The 27,621-nt window shown below is 54.4% G+C and overlaps 3 protein-coding genes across 3 annotated transcripts in view; 2 read left to right on the top strand and 1 right to left on the bottom strand.

The window, feature by feature from the left end:
* Nucleotides 1–2,124: 2,124 nt before the first annotated feature.
* On the top strand, nt 2,125–8,018 carry QPRT (quinolinate phosphoribosyltransferase; the record flags this gene model as incomplete). Its single annotated transcript, XM_081090107.1, is given in 5 exon segments — nt 2,125–2,164; nt 2,167–2,220; nt 5,809–6,344; nt 7,492–7,623; nt 7,694–8,018. Coding segments are annotated over 5 exon segments (981 nt in total). The 3' UTR covers nt 7,913–8,018.
* Nucleotides 8,019–19,277: 11,259 nt separating this feature from the next.
* LOC308517990 (transmembrane protein C16orf54) lies at nt 19,278–21,518 on the bottom strand. The gene is made up of 2 exons (XM_081089572.1): nt 21,466–21,518; nt 19,278–21,101 (listed from the first exon to the last, which is right to left on the bottom strand). The coding sequence occupies exon 2, from the start codon at nt 21,099–21,101 to the stop codon at nt 20,427–20,429; it is 675 nt and encodes a 224-aa protein (XP_080945698.1). The 5' UTR covers nt 21,466–21,518; the 3' UTR covers nt 19,278–20,426.
* The window catches only part of ZG16 (zymogen granule protein 16), a gene marked incomplete at its 3' end in the record, with an annotated part of 30,686 nt that continues 22,655 nt past the window's right edge, over nt 19,591–27,621 (top strand). The window contains exon 1 of the mRNA XM_081089573.1: nt 19,591–19,599. The remainder of the gene's footprint in view (nt 19,600–27,621) is intronic.

The following is a 27,621-nucleotide window of genomic DNA, read 5'->3' as shown; positions in this document are numbered from 1 at the left end:
ACCTCCCGCCTCAGGAACTACCGGTGCCCCCGCCCGCTAGGCCTGCGGTTCCCGCCCGATTCGGGGCCGCATCTCTTTCTGTCTGGCCGATGGCTGCACCTCCTTTTGCCCCCAACCCATCTCCAGGCGATGGCTGGAGTGACCCTTCTAGAAAAAGTCCCCACCATGCCATTCCCTTGCTTACAATTCCGTTACGGCTCCGCGATCTATCCAGGCTCCAGCTAGTTCAGTCCTTTTTCCCTCTGCCCTCAACTCCCACCATTTCTCCTGCGCACCCTCCTCGGCCGTCCTTCCCTCTCTATTTTCTTGCTTCTGAGCCTTGAGCACCTGCTCTTTCAGCCTGAACCGTCTCGCCCGCCTCCTCACCCCCCCGCCCCACCCCCGACACCTCTGCTTGGCAAACGTTACTCATCCTTCAAGGCCCCTGGAACTGCCGCCCGTCCCAGGGGCTCTTAGTCATCTCTGCCTCTCGCTCCCACCACCTTGGTAAACGCCATGTGCCAGGCAGTGTCCCTGAGCACGTGGCAAATATTAACCCACTTAATTTTTATAACAGCTCCATGAGGGGATGATTAGCATTATCGCTCCTGCAGGTGCGGAGCCTAAGGCCCCGGAGAGGGCGGGTCGCTGGCCCCGTCACTCAGCTGAAGGAGGCAGAGCCGCCTGAGGCCCAGGCCTGTGGCTCCAGAGTCCAGACTCTGATTCATTCCACCGTGTGGCCTCTGCGAGGCTGTCACTGAACGCTTCGTATGAAGCTGAGCAACGGAAAACTTCCAATGTCTGGCTGTGTTTGCCCAATCAGAGCAGCACGTTCATCTGGGTCACTGTGCCAGGCACTTGCGACACAGCCAGAAGCTCTGGAAAGACGTACCTTTGCCCCCAGAGGGGAACACGGCTGGGGGGTGATGGGAGGGAAGGAGCAAGGGGCGGAGTGAGCACGTGGCCTGATTCGGGGTCTGTGAGGGCCCCTGGGAGGACAGAGCCTCAGAGGACCTGAAAGAGGAGAGGGAAGGGGAGCCAGGGGGTGGGGCGGGGCGGGGTGGGGGGAGGGGTGGCGGTAAGAGAAGGGGCTTCCAGGCAGAGGCACAACCTGGAATAGCGTAGGCTAAGGCCGTGGGTCTCAACCTTCCTAACGCTGCGGCCCTTTAATGCAGTTCCTCATGTGGTGACCCCCAACCATAAAATTATTATTATTTTTTTAAATATATTTTATTGATTTTTTACAGAGAGAAAGAGAGAGAGATAGAGAGTTAGAAACATCGATGAGAGAGAAACATCGATCAGTTGCCTCCTGCACATCTCCTACTGGGGATGTGCCCGCAACCCAGGTACATGCCCTTGACCGGAATCGAACCTGGGACCTTTCAGTCCGCAGGCCAACGCTCTATCCACTGAGCCAAACCGGTTTCGGCCATAAAATTATTTTTGTTGCTACTTCATCACTGTAATTTTGCTACTGTTATGAATCGTAATGTAAATATCTGATATGCAGGATGTATTTTCATTGTTACAAACTGAACATAATGAAAGCATAGTGATGAATCACAAAAACAACATGTAATTACATATGTGTTTTCCGATGGTCTTAGGCGACCGCTGTGAAAGGGTCCTTCCACCCACCAAAGCGGTCGCGACCCACAGGTTGAGAACCGCTGGGCTAAGGCCTGAAAGCTAAGAGAAACAGCTGCCCACTCTGTCACTCCAATTAGTACCTGGCACTGACCAGTTGCTCAATGAAGATTTGTCAAAAGAATATATTAAAAATGCAAAGAAGTCAAGAGAGCTAAAGCTAATACAATGAAAGTGGGGCGTTTTGCCCTAACCGGTTTGGCTCAGTGGATAGAGCGTGGGCCTGCGGACTGAAGGGTCCCGGGTTCGATTCTGATCAAGGGCACGTACCTTGGTTGCGGGCACATCCCCAGTGGGGGGTGTGCAGGAGGCAGCTGATCAATGTTTCCCTCTCATCGATGTTTCTAGCTCTCTATCTCTCTCCCTTTCTCTCTGTAAAAAAATCAAAAGAATATATTTAAAAAAGAAAAAAAAGAAAGTGGGGAGTTTTTAAAAATATATATGTTTTTATTGATTTTAGAAAGAGAGGAGGGGGAGAGCCAGAGAGAGATAAACATGGATCGGCTGCCTTCATGTGCCCTGACCGAGAATAGAACCTGAGCCTCTTGGTGCATGGGACAAAGGTCAACCAATGGAGCCGCACCGCCCAGGGTGGGTTTTATTGTTGTTAATCCTCACCTGAGGATACTTTTTCCATCGATTTTTAAAGAGAGTAGGAGGGAGGGAGAGAAAGAGAGAGAGAGAGAAACACCGGTGTGAGAGACACATCAATTGCTCGCCTCCCCGCGTGTGCCCCAACCAGGACCAGGGATCAAGCCTGCAACCCAAGTACGTGCCCTTGACCAGTAATTGAACCGTCGACCCTTCAGTGCATGGACCAACGCTCCAACCACTGAACCACACCAGCCAGGGTGAAAGTGGGGTTTTATTTATTTTTTATTTTTTTATTTTTAAATATATTTTATTGATTTTTTACAGAGAGGAAGGGAGAGGGATAGAGAGTTAGAAACATCGATGAGAGAGAAACATCGATCAGCTGCCTCCTGCACATCTACTGGGGATGTGCCCACAACCCAGGCACATCCCCCTGACCGGAATCGAACCTGGGACCTTTCAGTCCGCAGGCCGACGCTCTATCCACTGAGCCAAACCGGTTTCGGCGAAAGTGGGGTTTTAAACAGGCGAGTGGTCCACTCAAATTTACTTGTTTATTGTTTTACTTTCAAGTCAGGTTTTTTTTTTAAATATATTTTATTGATTTTTTACAGAGAGGAAGGGAGAGAGAGATAGAGAGTTAGAAACATCGATCAGCTGCCTCCTGCACATCTCCTACTGGGGATATGCCTGCAACCCAGGTACATGCCCCTGACCGGAATCGAACCTGGGACCTTTCAGTCCGCAGGCCGACGCTCTATCCACTGAGCCAAACCGGTTTCGGCTCAAGTCAGGTTTAATGAGCTATAATTATGGACAGTAAAATTTACCCTTTTCTCTGTGAAGTTCTGTGCGGCTTAATGAAGGCATCAGCCGTGTAGCCACTATCGCAGACAAGATCTAGAATAGTTCAATCACATCCAAAAACTCCCGGTGCTGCCCCTTCCCGGCCAGCCCCTCCCCACCCCGGGGCAAACACCCGTCTCCTCTCTGTGGTTATGAGTTTGCCGTTTCCAGAATGTCATCTGGATGAGTCAGGTAGAATGCAGCTCTTCGAACCGGCCTCTTTCCTTAAAACCGCACACTTGAGAGGGGTCCCCGTTGCGTGTCTCGGCGGCTGGTTCCCCTCTCATTGCCGAGTAGGGTTCCACCGTAGAGATGAGTCAGTCTGTACAGAGGCATCCGTTTGTTTCTCTGACACTCGCCAGTGGAAAGATTCAAATTCGCTTTAAAAAGCAAATGTCCCTGCACCGAGTCTGCCTGGAACGGGGCCCTGCCTCCTGCCGTTCGCTCCAGGCCTTGGCCTGGCTGCACTGACGCCAACAGGGGGGGTGGGGGCTGCTCTTTGTCCCTTGTGCTTTGCTCCCAGCACCCCGCCAGGCACCGCTGGCTGTGAGAGAGGAGCGGAGGCGTGGGGCCGGAGGCCTCGGCTCGATGGCAGGATGGTGGCTGAGGGCAGGGGTGAGGGGTGAAGAGCAGCCTCTTGGCTTTGGGGAAGAAGAGCCCGCCTCTGAGAGTAGAGCGAGCCAGAGTGCACGGCGTTACTTCAACTTGGGGCAAAAGTGCGGTAACAAACCCAACCCAACCCAACCCACCCCAGCCCAACCCAACCCAGCCCAGCTCCCTCACCGGCTGCCCGGTTGGCCTCCCTTCTCCGGAGGCTTCCTGAGGCTGCAGATCTGCTCTTGGCCGACAGGTGGGGATGATGCCCCATGCCTGAGCCTCCTCTGCTGTCATCGCATTCACATTCATTCAACAGGCGGGAGGCACGTTAGCCCATACTCACAGCAGGAAGGACCTCAGAGACCAACCGCCGTGCCCACAGCTGTCATTTTACAGGCAAAGGACTCAGCCACACTCCTGCAGCTGCGTCCCACAGAGAGGGGCTCAATCCCAGTGTCCCTGTGGACAGCCTCCTTGTACAGCTCCCATCTCTAGATAGGTGACAGTTTATTGAAACATCAGGTTGGGGGGGGGGCTCCACGCCAGAGGGCCACGTCAGAGGGTCAGCGCCATGACCACAACGCCTGGCTGGTCTGACCTGCTGCACTTTGTGTGGCCCTCGGCCTACCTGCCTTTCCTCTCTGTCCCATCTGCACCTAGAAAACGCTGCGCTTCCAGCTTCAAAGCGCTGTGCTGTGGAGACGCCTGGCTGAAGGACACCCAGCTCGTCTTTCATTGGGGGCTTCGGCTTCCAGGCGGACTGGAAGGCAGCAGATGACGGAGATGCTGTTCGCTCCGCTCCTGGCTGGTCCATAGCTGCTGCCCCAGCGCTAAGTCTGCCAGAGAAGATACAGGACATGGTTAAAATCTGCATTTCAGATAACCGACAGATATATTTTTAAATTTTTAGCCTACAGATTTCAGAGAGAGAGAGAGAGAGAGAGAGAGAGAGAGAGAGAGAGAGAGACCCACTTATGCAGTCTTTGGCTGACTCTGACATGTGCCCTGACCAGGGACTGATCAAAACCTTGGCTCACTGGGACAATGCTCTAACCAACGGAGCTACCCGGCCAGGGCACCAACAGAGACTTTAAAGTAAACGTATGTTCGAAGTATCACCTAGGATATATTTATACTAAAACATCCTTGATGTTGGTCAGAAATTTAAACTTAACTAGGTGGTGTGTGTTTTTATTTGCACAACCTGGCAACGCTGACCAATCCACAGGGGCCTCCCAGCACCCCAGCCCCTCTCCCGGGACCCCCAGAGCTTCACCCTGGTTGGCTAGTGACCGATTTCACTGGTTGTTAAATGGAATTGACCCTTGAACAACACGGGTTTGAACTGCACGGGCCCCCTTACATGCAATTTTTCCCCCGATAAACACTTGTACTGTTTGGAGCCATGGTTGGGATGCATTCATCTGCAGTGGTTTATGTGGTGACTTGAGCGTCCGTGAAGGTTGGTATCAGTGAGGGGAGGGTCCCGGGAGCAATCCTCCATTGATACCGAGGGGTCACTGGCGTTTTGGGGGAGTCAAAGGCTATATGGGAGCCCTGGCGGTGTGGTTCAGTTGATCGGGCGTCATCCCGTGCACCATAAGGTTGCTGGTTCAATTCCTGGTCAGGGCACGTGCCTGGGTTTCAGCCTTGATTCCTGGGTAGGGGGCATGCAGGACGCAGTCCATCCATGTTCTGCTCTCGCATCCATGTTTCTCTTCCTCTATCTCTAAAAATCAATAAAAATATTATTTATTTATTTATTTAAAAAGGTCTTTTTTTATTGATTTCGGAGAGGAAGGGAGAGGAAGAAAGAGTTAGAAACGTCAATGATGAGAGAGGATCATTCATTGGCTGCCTCCTGGGCGCCCCACACTGGGCATGGGCCCTGACGGGGAATCAAACCATGACTTCCTGAATCATGGGTCGGTGCTCAATCACTGAGCCATGCCAGCTGGGCAATTAAGACATTGTTTAAAAAGCTATATAGGATTAAAAAAAAAAAAAAGGCACTATATAGGGGTTTTCAATTGCTCGGGGCAGCTGTTCCGACCCCTGCATTGCTCAAGGGTCAGCTGCGGTTTGATGATCACCGGGGCCACAGGAGAGGCAGCCGGACCACAGCGCTCTCTCTCCCTCCAGGCCTGGCGCTCCTGCTGCCCCCGGCCACGCTGGCCTCCCTGGCGGCCAGCTGGCTCCGCGAGGACTGCCCGGCCTTCAACTACGCGGCCTGGGCCACAGGGGCAGCCCCCGCGCAGGCGGCGCTGTGGGCCAAGTCCCCGGGCGTCCTGGCCGGGCGGCCTTTCTTCGATGCCATCTTTGCCCAAGTCAACTGCCAGGTCTCCTGGCTCCTCCCGGAGGGCGCAGAGCTGGTGCCCGTGGCCAAGGTGGCCGAGGTCCGCGGCCCCGCGCACGGCCTCCTGCTGGGGGAGCGGCCGGCCCTGAACGCGCTGGCCCGCTGCAGCGGGGTGGCCAGCCAGGCGGCGAGGGCCGTGGCGGCCGCCCGGGGCGCGGGCTGGGCCGGGCAGGTGGCGGGCACGCGGAAGACCACGCCCGGCTTCCGGCTGGCGGAGAAGTATGGGCTCCTCGTGGGCGGAGCTGCCTCTCACCGCTACGACCTGGGCGGCCTGGTGATGGTGAAGGACAACCACGTGGTGGCGGCCGGCGGAGTGGGAAAGGTGATGGAGGGGAAAGGTGATGGAGGGGAAAGGTGAGGGAGCGGGAAAGGTGATGGAGAGGAAAGGTGATGGGGTGGGAAAGGTGATGGAGAGGAAAGGTGATGGGGTGGGAAAGGTGACGGAGAGGAAAGGTGATGGAGGGGAAAGGTGATGGAGGGGAAAGGTGATGGGGTGGGAAGGGTGATGGAGGGGAAGGGTGATGAGGTGGGAAAGGTGATGGAGAGGAAAGGTGATGGAGAGGAAAGGTGATGGAGGGGAAAGGTGATGGGGTGGGAAGGGTGATGGAGGGGAAAGGTGATGGGGTGGGAAAGATGATGGAGGGGATAGGTGATGGGGTGGGAAAGGTGACAGAGTGGGAAAGGTGATGAAGGGGAAAGGTGATGGGGTGGGAAAGGTGATGGAGGGGAAAGGTGATGGCCGACCGGTCGCTCTGGCCCCGGCCCTCCGCAGCCCTTCCTCGCAGGCGGGAGGGGGATGAGACCCCTGTACCCCTCAGGTGCCCCCTCTGTAAAGTGAGGGCTTGGATGTGCTTCTCTGCAAGCGTCGGGCTTGGCATGATGTTCAAGAGCGAAAGACCAGCGTGGGGCGTCCTGTGTCCATGGCTCTCCAGCCTGGGTCCCTGAACCGGTGAAAAGGTCCTTTTTTTTCTTATTTTTATCCTCACCTGCGGATATTTTCCCACTGGTTTCCAGGGAGAGTGGGAAAGAGAGGGAAAGACAGAGAGAGAGAAACATCCATGTGACAAAAACACATCCAGGGCCCGGGAGGACCCAGCAACAAGGCGCGTGCCCTGAACAGAGATGGAGCCCGGGACCCTTCGGTCCTCAGGCCGCGCTCTACCCGCTGAGCCAAACCCACAGGGGCTGTGGAGAGGTTCTGAAAGAGCCCTTCCGGTTTAATGCTCTGAGTCAAACTGAACTCATCCAAATGCCAAATATTACTGATATTTGGCCTTTTTTTTTTTTTTTTTTTTTGACCCACAAGAGTGACCATTTCATGTGGTTTCACTGAATACAGAAGAAGCCATCCTGACGCCCCGTGTCCTCATTAGCCCCACGCTTGTTGTCCCCCTGGGGCCTTTGCCTGCCAGTCCCAGCCCCATGTGCCCCTCACGCCACCCCCTGTCACTCTCGCCCCGGCCTGGCAGGCGGTGAGGCGGGCCCAGCAGGTGGCCAACTTCACCCTGAAGGTGGAGGTGGAGTGCAGCAGCCTGCAGGAGGCCCTGGAGGCGGCAGAGGCAGGAGCGGACCTCGTGCTGCTGGACAACTTCAGGCCGGAGGTGAGCGGGGTCTGCTTCTCGGAGGGGCCGTGTTAGGGGCGGTCACCTCCCCTCGGCTTGTGTCCCGCAGGAGCTGCACCCCACGGCCAGAGCGCTGAAGGCCCGGTTCCCGCGTGTGGGCGTGGAGGCCAGCGGGGGCGTCACGCTGAGCAACCTGCCTCAGTTCTGCGGGCCGCACGTCGATGTCATCTCCTTGGGGATGCTGACCCAGGCGGCCCCAGCCCTGGATTTCTCCCTGAAGCTGTTTGCCGAGGGGACCACTCCAGTGCCCCATGCCCGCCGCTCCTAACGCCGGAGAGGATGGCACTGGCCACGGGATAACATGGTTTCTTGGGACTCTACTTCTGCTTGCCTCGGTTTCCTAATCTGTAAAATGGGTCTAATAAAGGACCAACCTTAGACATTTCTTTGGCAGTAGTTACCACGTGGTAAGCGCTCGGGAAATACTAGAAGTTACCAGAGTTGTCTTTTCTGCTGTGCACTTTTTCACACTCCGCCTTCTCGCCAGTCAAGTTGTGTCTTTAATCAGCGGTGTCTGATGGCCACTGTCAGCCAGGCACCGGCCATCCCGCGGCTGCTGTGGCCTGCACATGCAGGTTATGGGTACAACCTGGTCATCTCTGTTGAAATCAGTTCTGCTGAGCCCTTTCTACAGCATGAAGTAGAAGTGGTGAGTGCAGCAAGCTTTGGCCATCGGTCGGCGGGCACTGCTCTTTCTGAGTGATGGCATGTGTTTTGCAACGAATGACGTCTTCGTTCGAGGACACGTGGCATCAGGCGGGATGCCGGGGGGACCGTTCCGCTGGGCGGATGCTCTAGTTGTGGGTGATTGCCTTTGCCTCTCACCTCTGGCTACTGCTGCCGCCTCTTTGGTGGAGGTGAGAGCCTGTCCATCCCTCGCCTCCTGGGGCCCCAGCAGACGTCACCATGCGTCTTCCCAAGGTGAAGGCTCTGCTTGGTGCGACCGCCTTTCCGGGCCTGGTTCCCTGGGCCGCCGGTTGGGAGAGGAGGTCGGTAGAGCAGCTGGGGCCAGGGCAACGGTGAGCTGAGGGGGTGAGGGCTGGGGTGGGGCTCATTTCCTTCCATGCAAAGTCAGGACCAGGGGTCTAAGCAGGGAGTCTGAATCCTGCTCCCCAAACACACACCTGAGGTCTCGCTCAGCTGGGCGCCTCCCCACCCGTTCCAGCCCCAGCCCAGGGCTCATCTCTCTAACCTCCCGGGGGTTGGGGGGCGGGGGGCGGCTCTGTGAGGAACCGGACACGAGGGCTCCCTAGGATGAAGGTGGCCCCTGAGGTGGACACCTCCAGAGGGTTCCAGTCTGGAGCCCCTCTCCCCTCCCAGAACCCACTCTCTTCGCCCTTCGCCAGGAGAGAAAACCAGCTCTCATCCCAAAGGCTCCTTCCCCCGGGGACCCTGGAGGCCCGCTCCGCCTGTGGGGGTGCCCTTCCCTGAGCCCCCTCCCACCCCGGAGACCCCGAGGGGCCTGGGAAGGGGCAGATCAGGGAAGCCCCGGGCCCTCAGACCTGCCGGGAGCAGGCTCAGCCCAGGGAAGACTCCCCAGCAGAGACAGGCCGGGTGGGGTGGGCGCCGCCTTTGGTAACACCCTGAACGGAAGAAAGGGGCCCTCCTGGCAGGACACAGCTCACAGACGCCACCTGGGGCCGCTCCTGTCCCCTCGCTCACACACTGCACCTGTCAGTCCTGTCCTTCCCCAGGGCAAGCCGGAAAGCTCTGAGCCCCAGCTCCTCAGGCCTGATTGAAGCAGGAGAACGGAGCCCCGTGGAACCAGGGGTACTTCTGGGGGTGAGGACAGGGAAGCTGGGGCCCTGGATGAGCTGGGAACTGGGGGGCAAAGCAGGTGGGATCCAGGAGGGAATGGGCCTGAGAGGAGTGGAGGGAGAAGTGGGCCCGAGTCTCACTCAAGAGCCCCAGGACCCAGGCGGACGGAATACACGGGGGTGGGGTGGGGGGGCAGGGGCAGGGGAGGGGGCGCTGGAATGAGACAAAGCGGAGAGAAAAGGAAATCTACGGGCGGAGTCTGCAGCTCACCCTGAGCCCGGGAAGGGCGCAGCCCTCAGCCACCTCCAGAGGAGACTGGGTCCTGGGCAGGCGAAAGCGCGGCGCCGGCCGGGGCGGAGGCGGCGACGACTGGGATTGTTGGTGGAAGAGCGAAGCTGGGACCAGCGGAGGGGAGGCGGCCAGGAACTGGGCGGGCCCGGACCACAGCGTGGGAGGCCAGAGGACCTGGAGTCCGTCCCGAGAGCCATCAGCTGGCCGCTGGAAGGGGCGATGAGCACGGCGGCCGTTAGATGCGGCTCCTGCAGGAAGAGCTCTTTGAGGACCGGGAGTGGCTGCAGGGACCCGGCGGCGGCTGCAGCGGCCACTCCCAGGGCTGGACCTCCCAGGGCTGGACCTCCCAGGGCTGGACCTCCCAGGGCTGGACCTCCCAGGGCTGGACCTCCCAGGGCTGGACCGTGGGTGCGGCTGGGGGGACGAGAAGGAATGCAGGCGGAGGGAAAACAGCTGAAAGGCTCAGTGCACTTACAGCCTCTTGGATGCGAGCGGCTGGAAGAGTTGGGGGTTGTGTGTGTGTGTGTGGGGAGACAGGGGGCGGATGGCCAAGAGGAATCTCACCCTCGGCTGGCAGTGCCCTGTCTACCGGGCTCCACTCCCTCCTTGGCTGGCCAGCCTGGGGCTGGGTTGGGAGGATTTCCGCAGGCCGCCCCTCGCCCAGCACAGACTGGCTGGTGAGCACGAAGGGAGCACGCACCGACCGGGTGCCCTTGCTCAGCACACGTGCGTCTCCTTCCCTCAGTCGGTGCTCGGGGTGGGTGGTGGTAGCGTCCCCATTTTACCCACTGGGAAACCGAGGCTTTTATGAAGTTCAGAGAGCTGTCAGGGTCGGACAGCAGTAAAGTGGTGGGGCAGGGTTTCAGCACCGATTATGTGCCAGGCACTATTCTAGACACCGAATATGCAGCAATGAGTAAGCAGACAGAAATCCCTGTCCTTAAGGAGTTTATTCTAGTGTGGAGGAGGAGGGTGGGAAGAACAGACAATGAACAAAATACCTGAAAATACCAAATGTCAAATCCGCTTATGGCCACCAGAGGGCACTGTAATCCTACCATCGTCCATTCTCTGATTCCACCTTCCATTTTCCCGTCCAGGTTCCAAAGAGAACAGCCATGGAGGCTATGAATACGAAGTGTAGCATCTGCTCAAGAATGAAAGCTGAGCCCTGACCGGTCTGGCTCAGTGGATAGAGCGTCGGCCTGCAGACTGAAGGGTCCCGGGTTCGATTCCGGTCAAGGGCATGTACCTTGGTTGCGGGCACATACCCGGTAGGGGGTGTGCAGGAGGCAGCTGATCAATGTTTCTAACTCTCTATCCCTCTCCCTTCCTCTCTGTAAAAAAATCAATACAATATATTTAAAAATAAATAAATACAGTTCCTCATGTTGTGACCCAACCATAAAATTATTTTAGTTGCTACTTCATAACTGTAATGTTGCTACTGTTATGAATCGTAATGTAAATATCTGATATGCAGGATGGGCTTAGGCGACCCCTGTGAAAGGGTCGTTCGACCGCCAAAGGGGCCGCGACCCACAGGTTGAGAACCGCTGGTCTAGAGGGTCCGGGAAGGCAAGAAGTCAAACCAGACTGACCGTCAGTGAACTCAGCGGGCATGAGTTTTAGAATGCCAAGGCCAGTGAAAGCTGAAAGCATTAAAAAAATGGCAAGACATTATCAGCCAACCAAGCTGTATCTGAAAGCCATGAAACCTTGGATCTTTAAAAAATCCCACTGTGGTATTATGTGGCGTAGACACGTGTATTAATTCATCAATAGCCATTCAAGGGCACATGGTAGGTAAAATGCCATAAATGTTTCAACAGCTCCGTGCTTTGTTCCAATCGCTTCCTGAGTAAGGTCATGTTGGCAGTTCCTCGGTAACAATTAAGAGGTGCTTTCTGGGGAGCTAAGTAGCTGGCGTGTAAGACCAAACTCCAAAGTGCTGAAGAAAAGCTGACCGCGAGGCCGGGAGGAGCAGCTCTCGCAGTCTCATGGCGCTTGGAGGTTGGCCCCAGATGTGTGGCTTCCTTTCCTTCAGCGCTGTGGTGCTCTCCAGAGCAGGAGATGGGGCACAGCTCACCCGGGGAATGGGCAGGGCAGGCAGCCTTTTGCACGGCTCCAGTTCAGTGGGTCCCTGGGCGACCTTCCCTCTTTCTGAGCTAAGCGATTCAAGGCCTTAGCACCAGCGAAGGGCTGTCCACAAGTCACTGGCTTCCTGATACTCGGCTGCCTTTTGACCAAAAGCAAGCATCTTTGTTGTTTTGTTTTATTTGTTTGCTGTGGATGTCGAACACTAATTCAAGCCTAAACTCTACCTTGAGGTTTTTAAAAGACTTTATTGTTGGAAGTATTACAAATGGCCCCCTGCCCCCCTCCCGCACCCTCCCCGGGTCTTCCCCGGAGATTGAAATATCTCATTACATTCAAACACATTAGATTTTCTAATTTCTTAGAGACACCTCTCTGCAGCTTCTGACCTGCCGCACCTGGAGTGGCTGCTCCCCAGGCTGCAGAGCGGTCTCCTGAGCTCCCTTCACCGCCCACTGGGACTTCCTTCACATCTTCTTTTTTTTTTTAAATATATTTTTATTGATTTCAGAAAGGAAGGGAGAGGGAGAGAGAGATAGCAACATCAATGATGAGAATCATTGATGGGCTGCCTCCTGCATGTTCCCCACTGGGGATTGGGCCTGCAACCCAGAGATGTACCTTTGACTAGAATTGAACCCGGGACCCTTCAGTCTGCAGGCTGACGCTCTATCCACTGAGCCACACCAGCTAGGGCCTTCACCTCTTTCTCTTTTTTTAAAAAAAAAAAATATTTTTATTGATTTCAGAGAGGAAAGGAGAGGGAGAGAGAAATAGAAACATCAATGATGAGAGAGAATCATTGATTGGTTGCCTCCTGCACGCCCCCTACTGGGGATTGAGCCCGCAACCCAGGCATGTGCCCTTGACCAGAATCGAACCCAGACCCTTCAGTCCGTAGGCCAACGTTCTATCCACTGAGCCAGACCAATCAGGGCTTTTTTTCTTTCTTCACCTCTTTCTTGAGTCGATCCCTAGTTTCCTGGATTCCGTGTCTTCTCTTTCTTGCTTTAGCCCTGGCTTTGTTGGTATGTTCTCTAGAACCTTGATAGGTAAGGGTGCACCTTTGAGCGTTTGCTAGTGGGAAAATGTCTATTTTGCTTTCACACGTTATCGTTGGATAGAGAATCAAGGTGGAAAGCTACTTGTCCGCGGTGTTTTGGATGCACAGCTGTCCCTCCGGCTCCGTTGTCAGCACTGGGGGCCCAGTTCCAAGCTGGTTTACGACGGTCAGAAAACCTCTCGTCTCTGGGAGCAGGCGGGCTCTTCCCTGGCCCCGTGCTCTAAGTCTTGGTCTGGACCCGTTTCATCCACTGTGTTGGGCCCCATCAATCTGCGAAGACACCCCCCCAGTGTTTTTTCTCTTTTACTGTAGAATGTGTATGAAAAGAACTATCACCTCGGTCAAGAAATGAAAGATTGCCCTGACCGGTTTGGCTCAGTGGATAGAGCGTCAGCCTGTGGACTGAAGGGTCCCAGGTTCGATTCCGGTCAAGGGCACGTACCTTGGTTGCGGGCACATCCCCAGTAGGGAGTGTGCAGGAGCTGATTGATGTTTCTCTCTCATCGATGTTTCTGACTCTCTATCCCTCTCTCTTCCTCTCTGTAAATAATCAATAAAATATATATATATATTTTTAAAAAAAGAAAAGAAATAAAAGATGGCCAGCTTCCCAGAGCCCAACCCCATCCCAGGCTGGTCCCTGCTCCGAGGTCACGACCATTTTGACTGCCGTGGTCACCATCTTCTTGACTTTCTTTGTAGTTTTCTCCCAGGTGTAAACCTCTAAGCCACCCCGTTGGGTTCTGCCAGCTTAGTAGGACTATAAAAATGGACGCATCATAGTCACCACCGTCACCATTTCTAAGTGTACAGTTGAGTGTTAAGCATACTCACATGTGGTGTAACCCGCCTCCAGAACTCCTTCCATCTTCCCCAACTGAAACTCTGCGCTCAGTAAACAACAGCTCCCAACCCCGTCCCCCGGCCCCTGGCAACCACCATTCTCCCGTCTGTCTCTATGAATTCGACTTTTCTAGATTCCTCATATAAGTGGACTCATACAGTATTTGTCTCTCTGACACTAACTTATTTTACTCAGCACAATGTCTTCAAGTTCTATGCATATTGTAGCATGTGACAGGATCTTCTTTTTAAGGCTGAATAATATTCTACTGTGTGCATGTATACTCCACATTTTGCTTATCTACTCATCTGTTGATGGACACCCGTATCGCTCCCACCTCTTGGTCACTGTGAGTAGTGCTTCTATGAACATGGGTGTGCTTTGAGACCCAGCTTTCAATTCTTTTGGGTATATACCCAGAGGTGGGGGTGCTAAATCACACGGTAATTTTATGTTTAACGTTTTCAGTAACCTCCATACTGCTTTCCATAGTGGTTGGACCGTTCTCCATTCCCACCAACAGTGCACAGGTTCTGATTTCTCTGCATCTCACTGACACTTGTTTTCTTCTTTCTTTTTTTAGCAGCCGCCTTCACGGGGCGTGAGGTGGCGCCTTGTGGCTTTGATTTGCATGTCTCTGATGATCAGTGATGTTGAGCTACCTCTGCATACTTTTTTTCTGGCTGCTTCTAGAAGTTTCGCCTTATCACTGGCTTTGAGCACATTGATTATGATGAACCTTGGTGCAGTTTCTTGTGTGTGAGACTTGTTGAGTTTCTTGGATTTACAATTTTAATCAAATTTGGAAATTGTTCATCCATTGGTTCTTAAAATATTTTTCCTGTGCCCCCATGTCTCTCCTTCAACTCCAATTACTCACATATTCAGCTGCATGAGTTGTTTCACAGATCACTAATGTGCTTTTAATTTTTTTAAATTAGTTTTTCTCTGTTATATTTTAGGTAGCTTCTGTTTTTTCTTTTTCTTTTTTAGGTAGTTTCTATTGCTGTGTCACAACATTAATTTTTTTCTACAATGTCTAATCTGTTATTACTAGTGTATTTTTCATCTCTGATATCGTACTTTTCTTTTCTAGAAGTCTGACGTGTCTTTTGTGTATCTCCATGTCTCTACCTAACTTGTTAAACATATGGATACAGTTAGAATAGCATTTTAATCTGCTCGTTTTAACACTTGTGTCAGCTCTGGGTTGGTTTCGGTTGATGAATGATGATCCTCAGTATGGGTTATGGTTGCTACCTCCTTGCATGTGCTGTGATCTTGGATTGCCCGCCTGACATTGCGGATTTTACCTTGTGGAATGCCAGGTAGCTTTGTGATCTGTATGATTTGTTAGGCAGGTTCGAGCCGTGTTCAGTCTCTGGGTTAATGAATTATTCGCCACTACCAAGCCAAGGCCTCCCTGAGGACGGCCAGTGTCCTTGGCATTTCCAGGCTGGCTGGCGGGAAGGCCCTGGCCTTGTGTGCACCCTGCACGCTGCTCCCGCTGGCTCCTAAGGTGGCTTTTCCCGGGGCCTTGGGTGCTGAGCAGTTCTCTGCTGAATACTCACGGGGGCCTCTCTACGGATCTTGGGGTTCTTTCCGGGCAACTCACTCTTCTCTGCATCATGTTCTGTTCTGAGCCTCCAGCTGCTGTGGTCCCCCTGCACTCTCAGCTCCAGGAGTCCTCAGGGTCCCCTTCAGTCCCCGACACTGCCTGCAGTTGGGAAACTCTCAAAGCAGCAAGCTGGGCCCTCCGAAAAGGACCACCTGGATGGCTTTCCTTTCTCTCGGGGCTTTCATTGCTTTCTTCCTTTCATTGCTTGGTGTCCAGTGTTTTGAAAACTGTCATTTCGTGTATTTTGCTGGTTTGGTGGTGGTGGTGGTGGTGGTGGTGGTGGTGGTGTTTGGGGTGCAGGACCTGACTCCTGGTTCCTCCAGGGCTGGTCGTCTGTCTCTTCATCTTATTCCTTTTGGGTGTCACTGGTTCCCCGGCCCTCCTGTCCCTGAGACAGGGTCGCGCCCCATGGGCAGGTGTGTGAATTCATTAAAACACCTCACTTAGATCAGAGGTTCCTGGTCCCCTCCCCGCCCCTGGGCGACATTTGTGGCTGACAACTAGGGGCTGCTACTGGCCCCTAGTGGGTGGAGGCCAGAGGGGATGTGGGAAAGTCTCCCACAGGGAAGAATTATTGAACATCAATGGCGTGAAGGTGGGGAAAGCCCTGACTCGAGGTCTCTGGGAGCAGGCTGCCCCGCCTCAAACCACCCAAGGCCAAGACAATGAGCACTTGTCCAAGGCTGCGTAGAGGGGACCTCCAGCCGATGGTCCACGAGCCGCATGTGGCCCACAGACGTGCTTCATCTGGCTTCTATGGGCCCATACATTATCAATGTTTATAAATATTTTGGTTGATTTTACCCCGAGCCCCAGATTTTTAGTTCCTGGTGCAAAGTCAGAGGGATGGACGTGACTGGCGGCACCAAGTGGCAGCTGTGCCCAGAGACAGACCTGTGGTCTCTTCTCACCTCCGTCCCCTCGTCCACACCACTCGCCCACGGCTCTGGCTTGGCCTTTTATACATGTGAATCCATGGCCCCTGCACCTTTTTTGGGGGGTCGGGGGGGCGGTGCTGGTTTTGCCCTGGGGACAAACACTGACTCCCCAGGGATGGCCACGCACCGGCTCGAGATCACCTTTTGTTGCTCATCGTGTTTTCTCTCCCACGGGCACCATTACTTAGAATAACGGGGGGATATCTCCGGGAGGACCACAGGAGAGTAATGGAAGCCACGGCGTCATGAGGTTGCCGGGAAGAGTGTGTCGAAGGAGAGCAAAGCAGTCCAGGGCTGACCCCTGAGGAAGGCAGAGGAGCCAAGGGCAGCCAGGGGTGTGCGGGGTCCCAGCCGGCAAGGGGAGAGAATGTGCCAGCGGAATCGGTGTCTAATGCTGCGGACAGGAGGCTGAACGGAGTCCCGGGTGGAAGCACGCGGCTCTGGCTCTGTGGAAGCAGCGGGAGGGGCGATGGGGACGTGGGGACTGCGGGGCAGACAGCTTTCCCCAAGCTTGTCTGTGAAGGAGGTGAGAGGTCATGTCACTGTGGTGAAGGATGGAGAATTAGTTGTTGTTTGGCTGTTGTTGTTATTTTGTTTGTTAATCCTCACCAGAGGATATTTTTTCCATTGATTTTTAGAGAGAGTGTAAGGGTGGAGAGAGAGAGAGAGAGAGAGAGAGAGAGAGAGAGAGAGAGAGAGAGAAGCATTGATGTGAGAAACATCACTTGGTTGCCTCCCGCGCCCTGACCCGGGATCAAACCTGCAGCGCAGACATGTGCACTAACCGGGGGCAAACCTGTAGCGTTTGGGGCACGGATGATGCTCCGGCCAAAGGAAGTGAACTTGTTGTTTTAAGTGGGAAGATCTGAGTTTGTTTATAGAGGAAATAGTCTGGTTTTGTCGTGACATTGTGGATGTTATAACCGGACAAGCACATTCCCACCATGAAACATCTAGAAATGCTGCATAGAATCAAACAAACATCCTTTAAAATGCGAAGCTGGGCTTCAAGGAAGGAAGGGGAACCCCCAGGGGCCACACAAGGAGGAAGTTGAAAGCCAGAGCGGCTCTGAATTGCAGAGCTTGGCAATGAAGGGGTTGGGCCCTACATTCACCTTGAGAGGAGCAGATTAGAAAAACATCTTCCCACCCACCAGCTGGGGAGCAAACAGAACCTGTCTGCCTCTCCCTGAGATCTGGGGGCAGCAGAAAGTCTCGCCTGAGAATTCATAACCAAAGGCTCCCCTCACTTGCATTTGGGGCTCACGTTTACACCGTAGTCTCAGAAGCTCAAATAAAATTAACAAAGAATGTGGCCCAGCATTGGTAATAGCCCTGAAGCTCCCTGGCCAGGAGCAAACACAGGATCCAGGGTGTTAGAAAGGAGAGGGAGGGGTCTGAAATGCAGAGAAAGGAGCGAGGCTTGTAAAACTGGTGCATGTCTTAGTCCACCCACTGTTATGGGTTAGCTCAGCGAGATAGACCACCGACTCAGAATTTAAATTTTAAGAGCCTTTATTAAGCTGACCAGCTGACTGCTAGCTGTGTCCTTCCCATAAGAGCCCACAGCTTGCAGTGCAGACCAAGAGTACAGCAAGACCTTTTATCTGCAACACTACAAAGTATATTTTTTTAAAAAGAAAAAAACTGCAAAGCAGTTCCTTAGCCGTTCCTGGTACTGGCAGGGTAAAAAGTTTACATAAAATTTACGAGCAGGGTCACATCTGCCTGGGTTCAATCATAACACATTGCTTTTCTAGCGAGGTAATTAGCCATTTTTATTTCCCATGGTCCCTGTCCCTCAGTCTACTCAGTAATTCTTTTTTGTCAGGCCCCTGCCCCTAGCACACCACCGTCCGCCCCCTTTGCTTGGGCTCCTGCTATGTTCCAGACCAGGTTCTGGGTCTGGGGATATAAAGGCGACTCTGGGGATAGCAGGCCAGACGCTGCCTCAGGAGGCTCACGTTCCCCGTGTGTCGTCCATCTTTCATTCTAGACCAGCGGTTCTCAACCTGTGGGCCGCGACCCCTTTGGGGGGCCGAGCGACCCTTTCACAGGGCTCCAGGTCAGCGGTGCCAGCCAGCCTGGGAGCCGGGCCTTGTCTCGGGGGCCCCTTCCACACATGGCGGCTCTGAGCGCTGCTCTGCTCTGCTCCCGGGACGGATCCCTCCTGGGGGCAGAGTCCCCAGAACCAGTCCTGTCAGCTGATCCTGACGAGGTGACATCATTGCCCTCTGAGAGGCAGGCGGGACAGGAACCCCGGCTTGTATTAGGGTTGTCAGTTACGTGTCCTATCTTACCCCCCCCCTCCACCCCCAGCGCTGCCACTGGAGAGATGGGGAGGTCCTCGAGTGTAGACGCCAGGTCTGACTCTCCCATCCCCGGGCCTGGCTCAGGGGAGTGCCAGGACCCTGTGCTGGATGAGTGTCCCTGGGAGAGGTCCCTCCGCCTGGGGCAGTGGTTCTCAGCCTTGGCTGCACATTAGAATCACCTGGGAATCTTTTTAAAATCCTGATTTCTGGGCCTCATCCTCCGGAAATTCTGTTTCTTTGTTACTAATGATGTGGCCCCATCCCATAACAAAGAAACAATTTCCGGAGGATGAAGCCCAGAAATCAGGATTTTAAAAAGATTCCCAGGTGATTCTAATGTCCAGCCAAGGTTGAGAACCACTGGGCTAGGGGCTACTCATTTCTCTACTGCTCTTCCACTTCTGGCATCGGAGGGATGAGAGGGCAGGTCCAGGCCCAGAGCCCGCTGGCCCTCGGAGCAGCAGTGCCCTGTGTGGGTGAACCCCCGAGGCCGCTGGCCGGCACTGGTAGCACAGGCTCGCTGTCCCTGCCTCCGGTGCAGGATCCGTCCGTCTGAGAACTCCTGAGGGGGCCTCAGCGTGGCAGCTGGACCGCCTAACACTTGCTGACATCATCCCTCCTTTTTTAAAAACAACAACAAAGAAAGATCAGCTCTTAAGGTCACTGCCTCCAGCAGGGAACAATGTCTACTCAGAACTTACTGTCTTTGTTTACAATGTATTTATTTGACCTTCTATTTATGGCAAGTGATACTGCTTTTCCATTTACAGAGGTGATACAAGAAATATTCCTTCTACAATACATTTATTAAGCAAACAGTACACCAATTCAAAGAAAACATAAAGTAAATAATAGTCCAGTTGGTAAACCGATATGGCAAGAACCCTAACAGTCATGACCGCAGTTTGGAGTGAAAACTCCTTGGCCTCTTCCCTCCCCTGGCTCTGCTCCCAGCGAGGTCAGCTGAGACGGGTGCTATGGGGCCAAGGACGTTTGGGGGCTCCGTTTCTCCAGGTGGAGCTGAAGCCTTATAAGTAAGCCTGCCTGAGGGGACCTGTCTCTCTGGAACACTCCGGCCAGCCTGGGGAGGGGGACAGGTGGTGGGGGTGTTGCCAGAGGCTGCATTTTGGGAGCTGCCCTGCCCTGGGATGGTTTTCCATGTTGGTTCAACCTCAGATGTCCTCGGCCCAGGCCTCCCCGACGATGCCGGGGGGGGGGGGGGGGGGGCGGGGGCGGGCTGGGTGTCAGCCTTCAGAGACGGCAGAGGACCTGCTGGTTTATCTGGCTGAAGGCAGAGCGGCCTCTCCAGCTTGGCTCCCTCGTTTGCGCTCTGCGCTGGGGTTAAAGTCTCGGTTCGTTTTCCGTAAGAGGCTCCTTTGCTGGTCTGGCCTCTCCGCCTGTGTTTTCCTGGCGGGGTTTGTGGCTCCGGAAGCGGGGCCCCTGCCATCTGCTAGCACCGCCGGCAGCTCTTCTTCAGCCTCCGCGCCCTGCCCTCCGGCACCGGCACCTGGACACACAGCGCGGGGAGGCGGGAGCCGCTGGCGATGCTCTTTCCCGCCGGCCTGTACCTTGAACTCTTCATCAGGAACGTGACCGGCGGCTTCTGGCCCAGAGTCCTCCCATCTCCGCGCTGCACTGAGCGCCCCCGCAGGCGGCTAAGCAGAAGCACCGCGAGCTTCGCCTGCAGCACAGGCTGTGTCCACCCCCGCCTGCCCAGACCAGACCCAGCTGAACTGAACTCCGGGTGTGAAAAGCCCGGCCTCCTTCCCGGCCTCGGTGTCAGCTGGGTTCCCAGGCGGGAGCTCTGAGGTCGGGCCTTGCTCAGAGGCCTCTGGGAGGCCAGTCCCCGGGCTCTGGGGGTTCAGAAGCCCACGCTGGTGCGGCTCTCTCGCCTCCAGAAAGCTGAGATGTCCTCCAGGGTGACCCGAGGCTGGAGGCCCCACTCAGGGTCAGGGCTCCCTGGCCGCTGTCTTCGGGCCGGGGGGCTCCCCAGATTCATGCTGGGCTCTGGCCTCTGTTCAGGCTCAGCCCAGCTCACCAGGCCCGGGGCATGGGGCCTTCCTTCCCAGGCCTGGGGCCCCCAGAAGGTACTTGGGGCTGGGGCCTGGGGTGGGATCTGGGGAACAAAAAAGCTGGGAGGGGCGTGTGGAGTCGAAGGGGCAGGCGGGGCTGTTGCTCTGGCCTCCAAGGTGCCCCCGGGGACAGGCGGGTCCGGGGCGTGGTCCATCAGCAGGGGCACCTCGGAGCCGTACCAGTCCTCGGAGCGCTCCCGGGGGGTGCCGGTGGGCTCGATCCACAGCTCTCCTCCGGGGCGCCAGACCAGGGTGGGCGGGTGGGGGCTGGGGCCGGGACGCAGAGAGCGGCGGAACAGGCGCTCGGCCAGCACAGCCGTGGTGAGGAGGAAGAGGGCGGCCAGCACAGCCAGGCCCAGCATGATGGGGATGCAAGGCCCACAGGGCAGCGGGGGCCACGAGGCCGACTCCGACGCAGGGGGCCCTTCCATGGGCCCAGAGGGCTGCTCTGGAGTCCACGGCATCTGGGGAGACAGGGTCGGGAGAGGAAGCTCCATCCAGAGGCCGAGAGCGGCAGCCAGGGCCCAGGCAGGACTGAGCAGAGAGCCCGGGGTCAGGGGCTGGGAATCTGGCCCGAGAAACAGCCCAGAGGGACCCCGGGAAGGGCTAGAGGAGGCAAAGCGGGGGAAGCACCACTGGGCCCCCAGCCGGCCCTCCTGCTCAGAACCCCATTTCCCCTCCAGGTCCCAGGTGCCTCCACAAAGCTCTAAGGGCCCAAGGGCGTCTTCCCTCTGCCTCCTCAGCCCCGAAGGCCTTGCTGGGCCCACCGAGGGGAAGTGGTGGGGGCTGGTCCCAGGGGCTCCCCACTACAGGGGCTCCTGTGCTCACCTCGGTCTTCTGACCTTGGGCTCCCCGCTCCCTTCGGAGCAGCTCTTCCCTGGCCTGTGGAAGGGCGCAGAGCAGGGCCTCAGATGAGGGCGGAAGGGAGGGCACCACCTGTTGCTGGGCAACTGTGCCCCAACTCCCCTGTCCTGAGGCGTGTTTCCAAGGCAACCTGGGGGGATGTGGTCACTGCGGTCGGACGGTTGTTGGGGAGGCGGTTCCTGGCAAGAGGGGTGGGGCCAGAATGGGCAGTGGCTCTGCTGAACTCAGTGTCACCCCATCGTCAGGCCCCAGAATATGCACCCAGAGGCCCATTTCCCACCCCCTCCGCCCCAGCACCTCGCACCTCCCTCCGCCTGCTCTCTGGAGGCTGCCCTGGCCCTGTCCTGCCCACTGAGCGCCCGCCATCTGGCCCCCACGCCCTCCTGCGGGAGCGAGACTTCTGCCTTCTTTTCACGAGCATGTCTTCTACAGCTCCATGTTTTCAGACCATTTGCCCCAGTTTCGGTTAGAAACTATCTGTGAGGTGAGGCGTGGTAGCAACAATGCCAAGCTCCTGGGAAAAGTCCAGGGCCAAAAACAGGCTGGGCACGTCTCCCAGACCCTGGACACTCGCTGCCCGGCTCCTTCCTCCCGTGGCTGAGGGTGGGAGGAGCCTGGGTGCGGACGGGATGGTGTCATTAGCTCCTGGTGTCCTTTCAGGTTGTGTGGTTTGACTCACTGACAGATGACAAGTGCGCCCCAATAAGGGAGGTGCCGTGCCCAGTCACACAGCCCACGTACACAGGAGGGATGGGGGAAGCATAGATGTAAATTCCTGGTCTAGCAAGCTCCCGGAACATAACACAACTCTTACCCGGTGTTAATATTTTGTTTTGCAAAATGACAACCATTTAGTGTGAAAAGCTACAAAAATATGCTGAAATGCTAGTGTCTGACAAAGGGGGGTCACGGGGGGGGGGGGGCAGCCTGAGTCAGGCTGCTCTGCCCTGGTGGTTACTGATTTCAGAGGGGGAGGGGGAGGGGAAGGGGGAGGGGGAGGGATAGAAACATCAATGATGTCAGAGAATCATTCATGGGCTGCCTCCTGCACGCCCCACACTGGGGACCAAGCCTGCAACCTGGGCATGTACCCTGACGGGGAATTGAACAGTGACCTGCTGGTTCATAGGTCAACGCTCAACCACTGAGCCATGCTGGCTGGGCTTAATACCACTGAATTGCACACTTAAAAATGGTTAAGACAGTAAATTTTATGTTATATGTATTTATTACAATAAAAATGTTTTCTTTTCAAAAATCCATATAAATAATCAAATAAAACATGAAATTTGTTATGGATGCTCTCTCTCAACTAGTCTTTAAAAATAAATAAAAGCACTAGAAGAGTAGACATTATTAAAAATCATAATGAACAAACATGATTTTTCCGTTTTTAAAGTTTTGAAATGGGTGTTTTGATTCTTTTTTTAAAAAAATGTATTTTTATTGATTTCAGAGAGGAAGGGGGAGAGAGGAGAGAGAGAGAGAGAAAGAGAGAAACATCAATGATGAGAGAGATTCATTGATCAGTTGCCTCCTGCACGGCCCCTACTAGGGATCAAGCCTGCAACCCAGGCCTGTGCCCTGACTGGGAATCCAACTGTGACCTCCTGTTTCATAGGTCGACACTCAACCACAGAGCCACACCAGCCAGGTGGTGTTTTATTCTTAACAGTCTTTTATCACTTTTTAAAAAATATATTTGTATTGATTTCAGAGAGGAAGGGAGAGGGAGAGAGAGATAGAGACAACAATGATGAGAGAGAATCATTGATCAGCCAGCTGCCTCCTGTACACCCCACACTGGGGATTGAGCCTGCAACCTGGACATGTGCCCTTGACTGGAATAGAACCTAGGACCCTTCAGTCCGCAGGCCGACGCTTTATCCACTGAGCCAAACCAGCCAGGGCTCTTTGATTACTTTTTTAAAAAGCTTAAAAAATTTTAACTGCTTCCTCAAAAAATTAAATAGATTTACCACATGATCCCACAATTATGCTCTATGTATTCTAAGCATATACAAAAAAACTGAAAGCAGAGACTCAAACAGATATTTGCACACCAATGTTTATAGCAGTGTTGTTCACAATAAGCCAAAAAGTAGAAACAAATGTTCATCAGTGGATGAATGGATAGACAAAATGCCACACACACACACACACACACACACACACACACACACTGGAATATTATTCACCCCAAAAAGAAAGAAAATTCTAACACATTCTCAATATGCATATATTTTTTTAATCCTCACCTGAGCACATTTTTTATTTTTAGGGAGAGAGGAAGGGATCAAACCCACAAACTAGGTATGTGCCTTGACCGGGAATGGAACCTGCCACCTTCTGGTGCACAGAACATGCTTCAACCGACTGAGCCACCTGGCCGGGGCACATTGACCACAGGGGTGACCTCTAGGATGGGGTGGGTAACATCTGGCCCGCGGGCTGTACGAGGCCCATGAAATCATTTGGTCCAGCCCTGCCAAGGCATCTGCAGGCAGGACTCGAAATTCAATAAATCTAGCAGCTTTTTTATAGCAACAAAATTTATAGTAAGTGAATTATAATAAGCGAATGATGTTATAAATTTCCAAATGGCCCTTGGCAGGAAAAAGGTTCCCCAGCCCTGCTCTAGGATATTATGCTAAGTGAAATAAGCCAGCCGAAACCAGTTTGGCTCAGTGGATAGAGCGTCGGCCTGCGGACTGAAAGGTCCCAGGTTCGATTCCGGTCAAGGGCATGTACCTGGGTTGCAGGCACATCCCCGGTGGGGGATATGCAGGAGGCGGCTGATCGATGTTTCTCTCTCATCGATGTTTCTGACTCTATCTCTCTCCCTTCCTCTCTGTAAAAAATCAATAAAAATATATTAAAAAAAAAAAAAAGAAATAAGCCAGTCACAAAGGAAAAATACTGCATGATTCTACTTACAGGTTCCTAGAGCCTGCAAAAAAGCATGTCAAACTCAGAGACAGAAAGCAGAATGGTGGTTGCCAGGGGCGGGGGATGGGGAGGGGGAAGGGAAGTTACTTTAATGGAGATAGTTTCAGTTTGACAAGATGAAAAAGTTCTGGAAATGATGGTGGTGACGGTTGCACAACAATGTAGATATGCTTAATGCCACTGAACTGTACTTATACATCATTAAAATGGTATGTTTTATGTTATGTATATTTTATACCACAATCAGAAACTTAACAATATAGAAAATGGAAACATAGAGAAGAAAACGGTTTCCCGTAATCTCTGCACTCCCAAACAAACCTGGGTCCTTTTTTATTGGCTCTGTCGGGTGGGGACCAGACCCAGGTGCCCCCACTTCCAGGTCTCTCCCACTCCCCGCGCCCCCAAGGATTTCTGAGAAAAGGAATCGGGAAGTTACTCAAGGCGTGTGTGCAATAGAGAAGTCTGTGGGTTGGGTCTTTGAGGGGTGCTCCGGGTTGTGGGGTGGGTGCTCCAGGGCCGGGTGTTCGGGTGGGCTTGACGGCACCTGGAACCAGCGAGGAAAGCGATTTCCGTCGCCGCGGCAGCTGGCTGTGTGCTGCTGCGTGTAGAGCTGTCCTGGTGCTCATCGCTCCCGGGTCTATGTGGTGGTGTCATGCTAAGCGCTGAGGGCCCGGAGAAGTCACCCCGCGGACTGGCTGTGAAAGACACGGGTTTACTCGGACTCACATGTGCACAGGTGGCGGCTGACAGGGGAAGTTTACCGACCCACCGGCTGCCACCAGTGAGGGTGAGCTGCTGAGTCCCATCGGCCTTTGGCCTTCGGCCAGGCCGCACAGGGGGTGGCTGGGGGCCGGCGCTGTTGTTTCGCCACCACCCAGACTTTCCCAACGCGGGGCTTTACAGAGTACAGAGCACAGAGAAACCAGGCATGCAGGAGGAGGGGGGCGCCGCGTGAGATCAAACGCTGCTTCTTGCCTGAGGAGCTGGCCAGGCTCCCAAGGTCTCAGTCCGCGTACTGAGGGCCTGCATCCTCTTCCCGTGGTGGGAAGAGGGGGAGCTGGAGCACAGGAGGGGCCCGTGTTCTCAGGGACCACGCAGGCGGATTTCAAACACGTCTGCACATCTCTCAGCACTGCTGCCCTCAGACTGGGCCTCGCCTTGGCCTCGTGGAGAGAGGCTGGTCTTAGTGACTCGCTGCAGTGGAGCACAGCAGAAGTGACTGCATGGCTCCCGAGGCTCGTTCTAAAAAAAGGATAGCGCTCCCCCGCCACACAGTGCCCGCCCTGGCACCCAATCGCAAGTGTGAGAAAGCCCAAGCCCCTGTAGGTGCCCTGGTGAAAGCCCCAGCTGGGGTGCCAGCTGACAGCCACTACCCAGCCCCTTAATGAGCAGCTCTTCCGGTGGCCCAGCCCCAGCCCTCCGGCCATGTCAGCTGATGCCAAGGAGAGCAGAGGTGAGCTATGCCCTCTGAGTCCTGCCCAAACATGGATTTATGACAAAAATAAATATTGCTGTTTTAGGTCAAGTATTGGAGTGGTTTGTAACACAGATAACTTGGAACATTCTATGCCAGTGGTTCTTTATCCCTATCACCATTGCCCCTTTCTGTCCCACCGTTTTAGGGTCTGAATTGGGGGTGTGTGCAGAGGAAAACAGTAGCAACAAGAGCGTTAAGTTGGTTAAGAAATACCTCAGGTGGCCCTAACCGGTTTGGCTCAGCGGATAGAGCGTCAGCCTGTGGACTTGAAGGGTCCCAGGTTCGATTCCGGTCAAGGGCATGTACCTTGGTTGCGGGCACATCCCCAGTGGGGGGTGTGCAGGAGGCAGCTGATCGATGTTTCTCTCTCATCGATGTTTCTAACTCTCTATCCCTCTCCCTTCCTCTCTGTAAAAAAATCAATAAAATATATTTTTTAAAAAATACCTCAGGTGATTCAGATATGCCCTCCCCCTCGCTGAGCTCCACCAGCCCTGCTCTGTCCAATAGAGTAGCCATTAGCCACACGTGGCTCTTCAAATTAATTAGAGTGAGATACAATAAGATGTCCCGTTGCATTAATTATACTTCAGGTTCTCAGTGGACACATGCAGCCAGCGGGGTGCGGCCGCCACGGGAAGTTCTGCTGGGCTGCGCAGCACAGACCCTCGCTGCCAGGGTGGGCCGGGGCCGGCACGCACGGCCAGCATGGGGGGGGGGGGCGCGCGCACGCAGACTGGCCGAGGCAGAAGCTGCATCTGCTCAGGGTGCCCGGGTGACTGGAGGCACCAGCCCCGAGTTCTCAGCTTCTCATGAGAAGCACCCGGGGAGCTTTTGAAAAAGCTTGAGTCGTCTGAGGTGGAATGGGCGTCAGTCTTCTTTAAGGGTTTCCAGGTGATCCCAATGTTCAGCTAAGGCTGAGAAGCACTGCCTGAGCCCGCTCTGTATCTCCTGGGGCGGATTTGGGGGGTGGGGGAGGGAGCGACAGCTTCTGCCCCGGAGTGGGCATCTGCTGGATGCCCACTATTTGAGGAGTTTCTTTCCTGGACGGTTGCGGTAAGAGCTGTCACATTTGTTCAATGTCACTGCACCCTGAGTGACTGGGTGGACGTCTCAGGCTGGACTAATTACTATAGTTCTTTCCCTCGAGTTTTAAGGCTGACGGGCTCTCTGGGAGAGTGAATCTGCTAGACGGAAAGGTTGGGAACTGCCGGTGGTCCTTCTCCCATCACTTGAGCCAGAGAAGTGAAGAAGCCAGCCCGCAGAGAGGAGCACTGGGGAGAGACTTCTGATGGTGTCTGAGTCCCGCGTTCCAGCTCCTTCCCAATGCCCAGCCATGTTGCTGTCCTTGGGCTCCTGTGTCCTTATAATACATTTTCCCTTGTGCCCAATAATGAGGGTTAAGTTTCTGGGACTTGTAACCCAAACAAACAGTGCTAATTTATGCAATCCTGGGCCTGTTAATCATGTTTCAAAACAGAATTTCCGACTAAATCCCACAGGTGACTCCAAGTTAATGAGTAAAAAACAGCTTTATTACCATTGTACTACAGAACACGTTTCTTTTTTATACTTTTATATATTTGTGTACTATTTCATAATAAAAATATTTTTTACAAAAGCCCCCTTGCTCTATAAGCTTATTGATGTCTATCTGAACGAATGGCATCCTGACCTCCCAGCTGGCGGAC

Source organism: Myotis nattereri, assembly GCF_964212035.1.
Source record: "Myotis nattereri genome assembly, chromosome: 4".
Taxonomy (NCBI): domain Eukaryota; kingdom Metazoa; phylum Chordata; class Mammalia; order Chiroptera; family Vespertilionidae; genus Myotis; species Myotis nattereri.
The sequence above is the reverse complement of the archived record's forward strand: the minus strand, read 5'-3'. Positions and strand labels throughout refer to the sequence as shown.

What these genes read in the sequence shown, in the direction of transcription:
- LOC308517990 (XM_081089572.1), bottom strand. Translation starts at nt 21,101, where the DNA reads ATGCCGTGGACTCCAGAGCAGCCCTCTGGGCCCATGGAAGGGCCCCCT.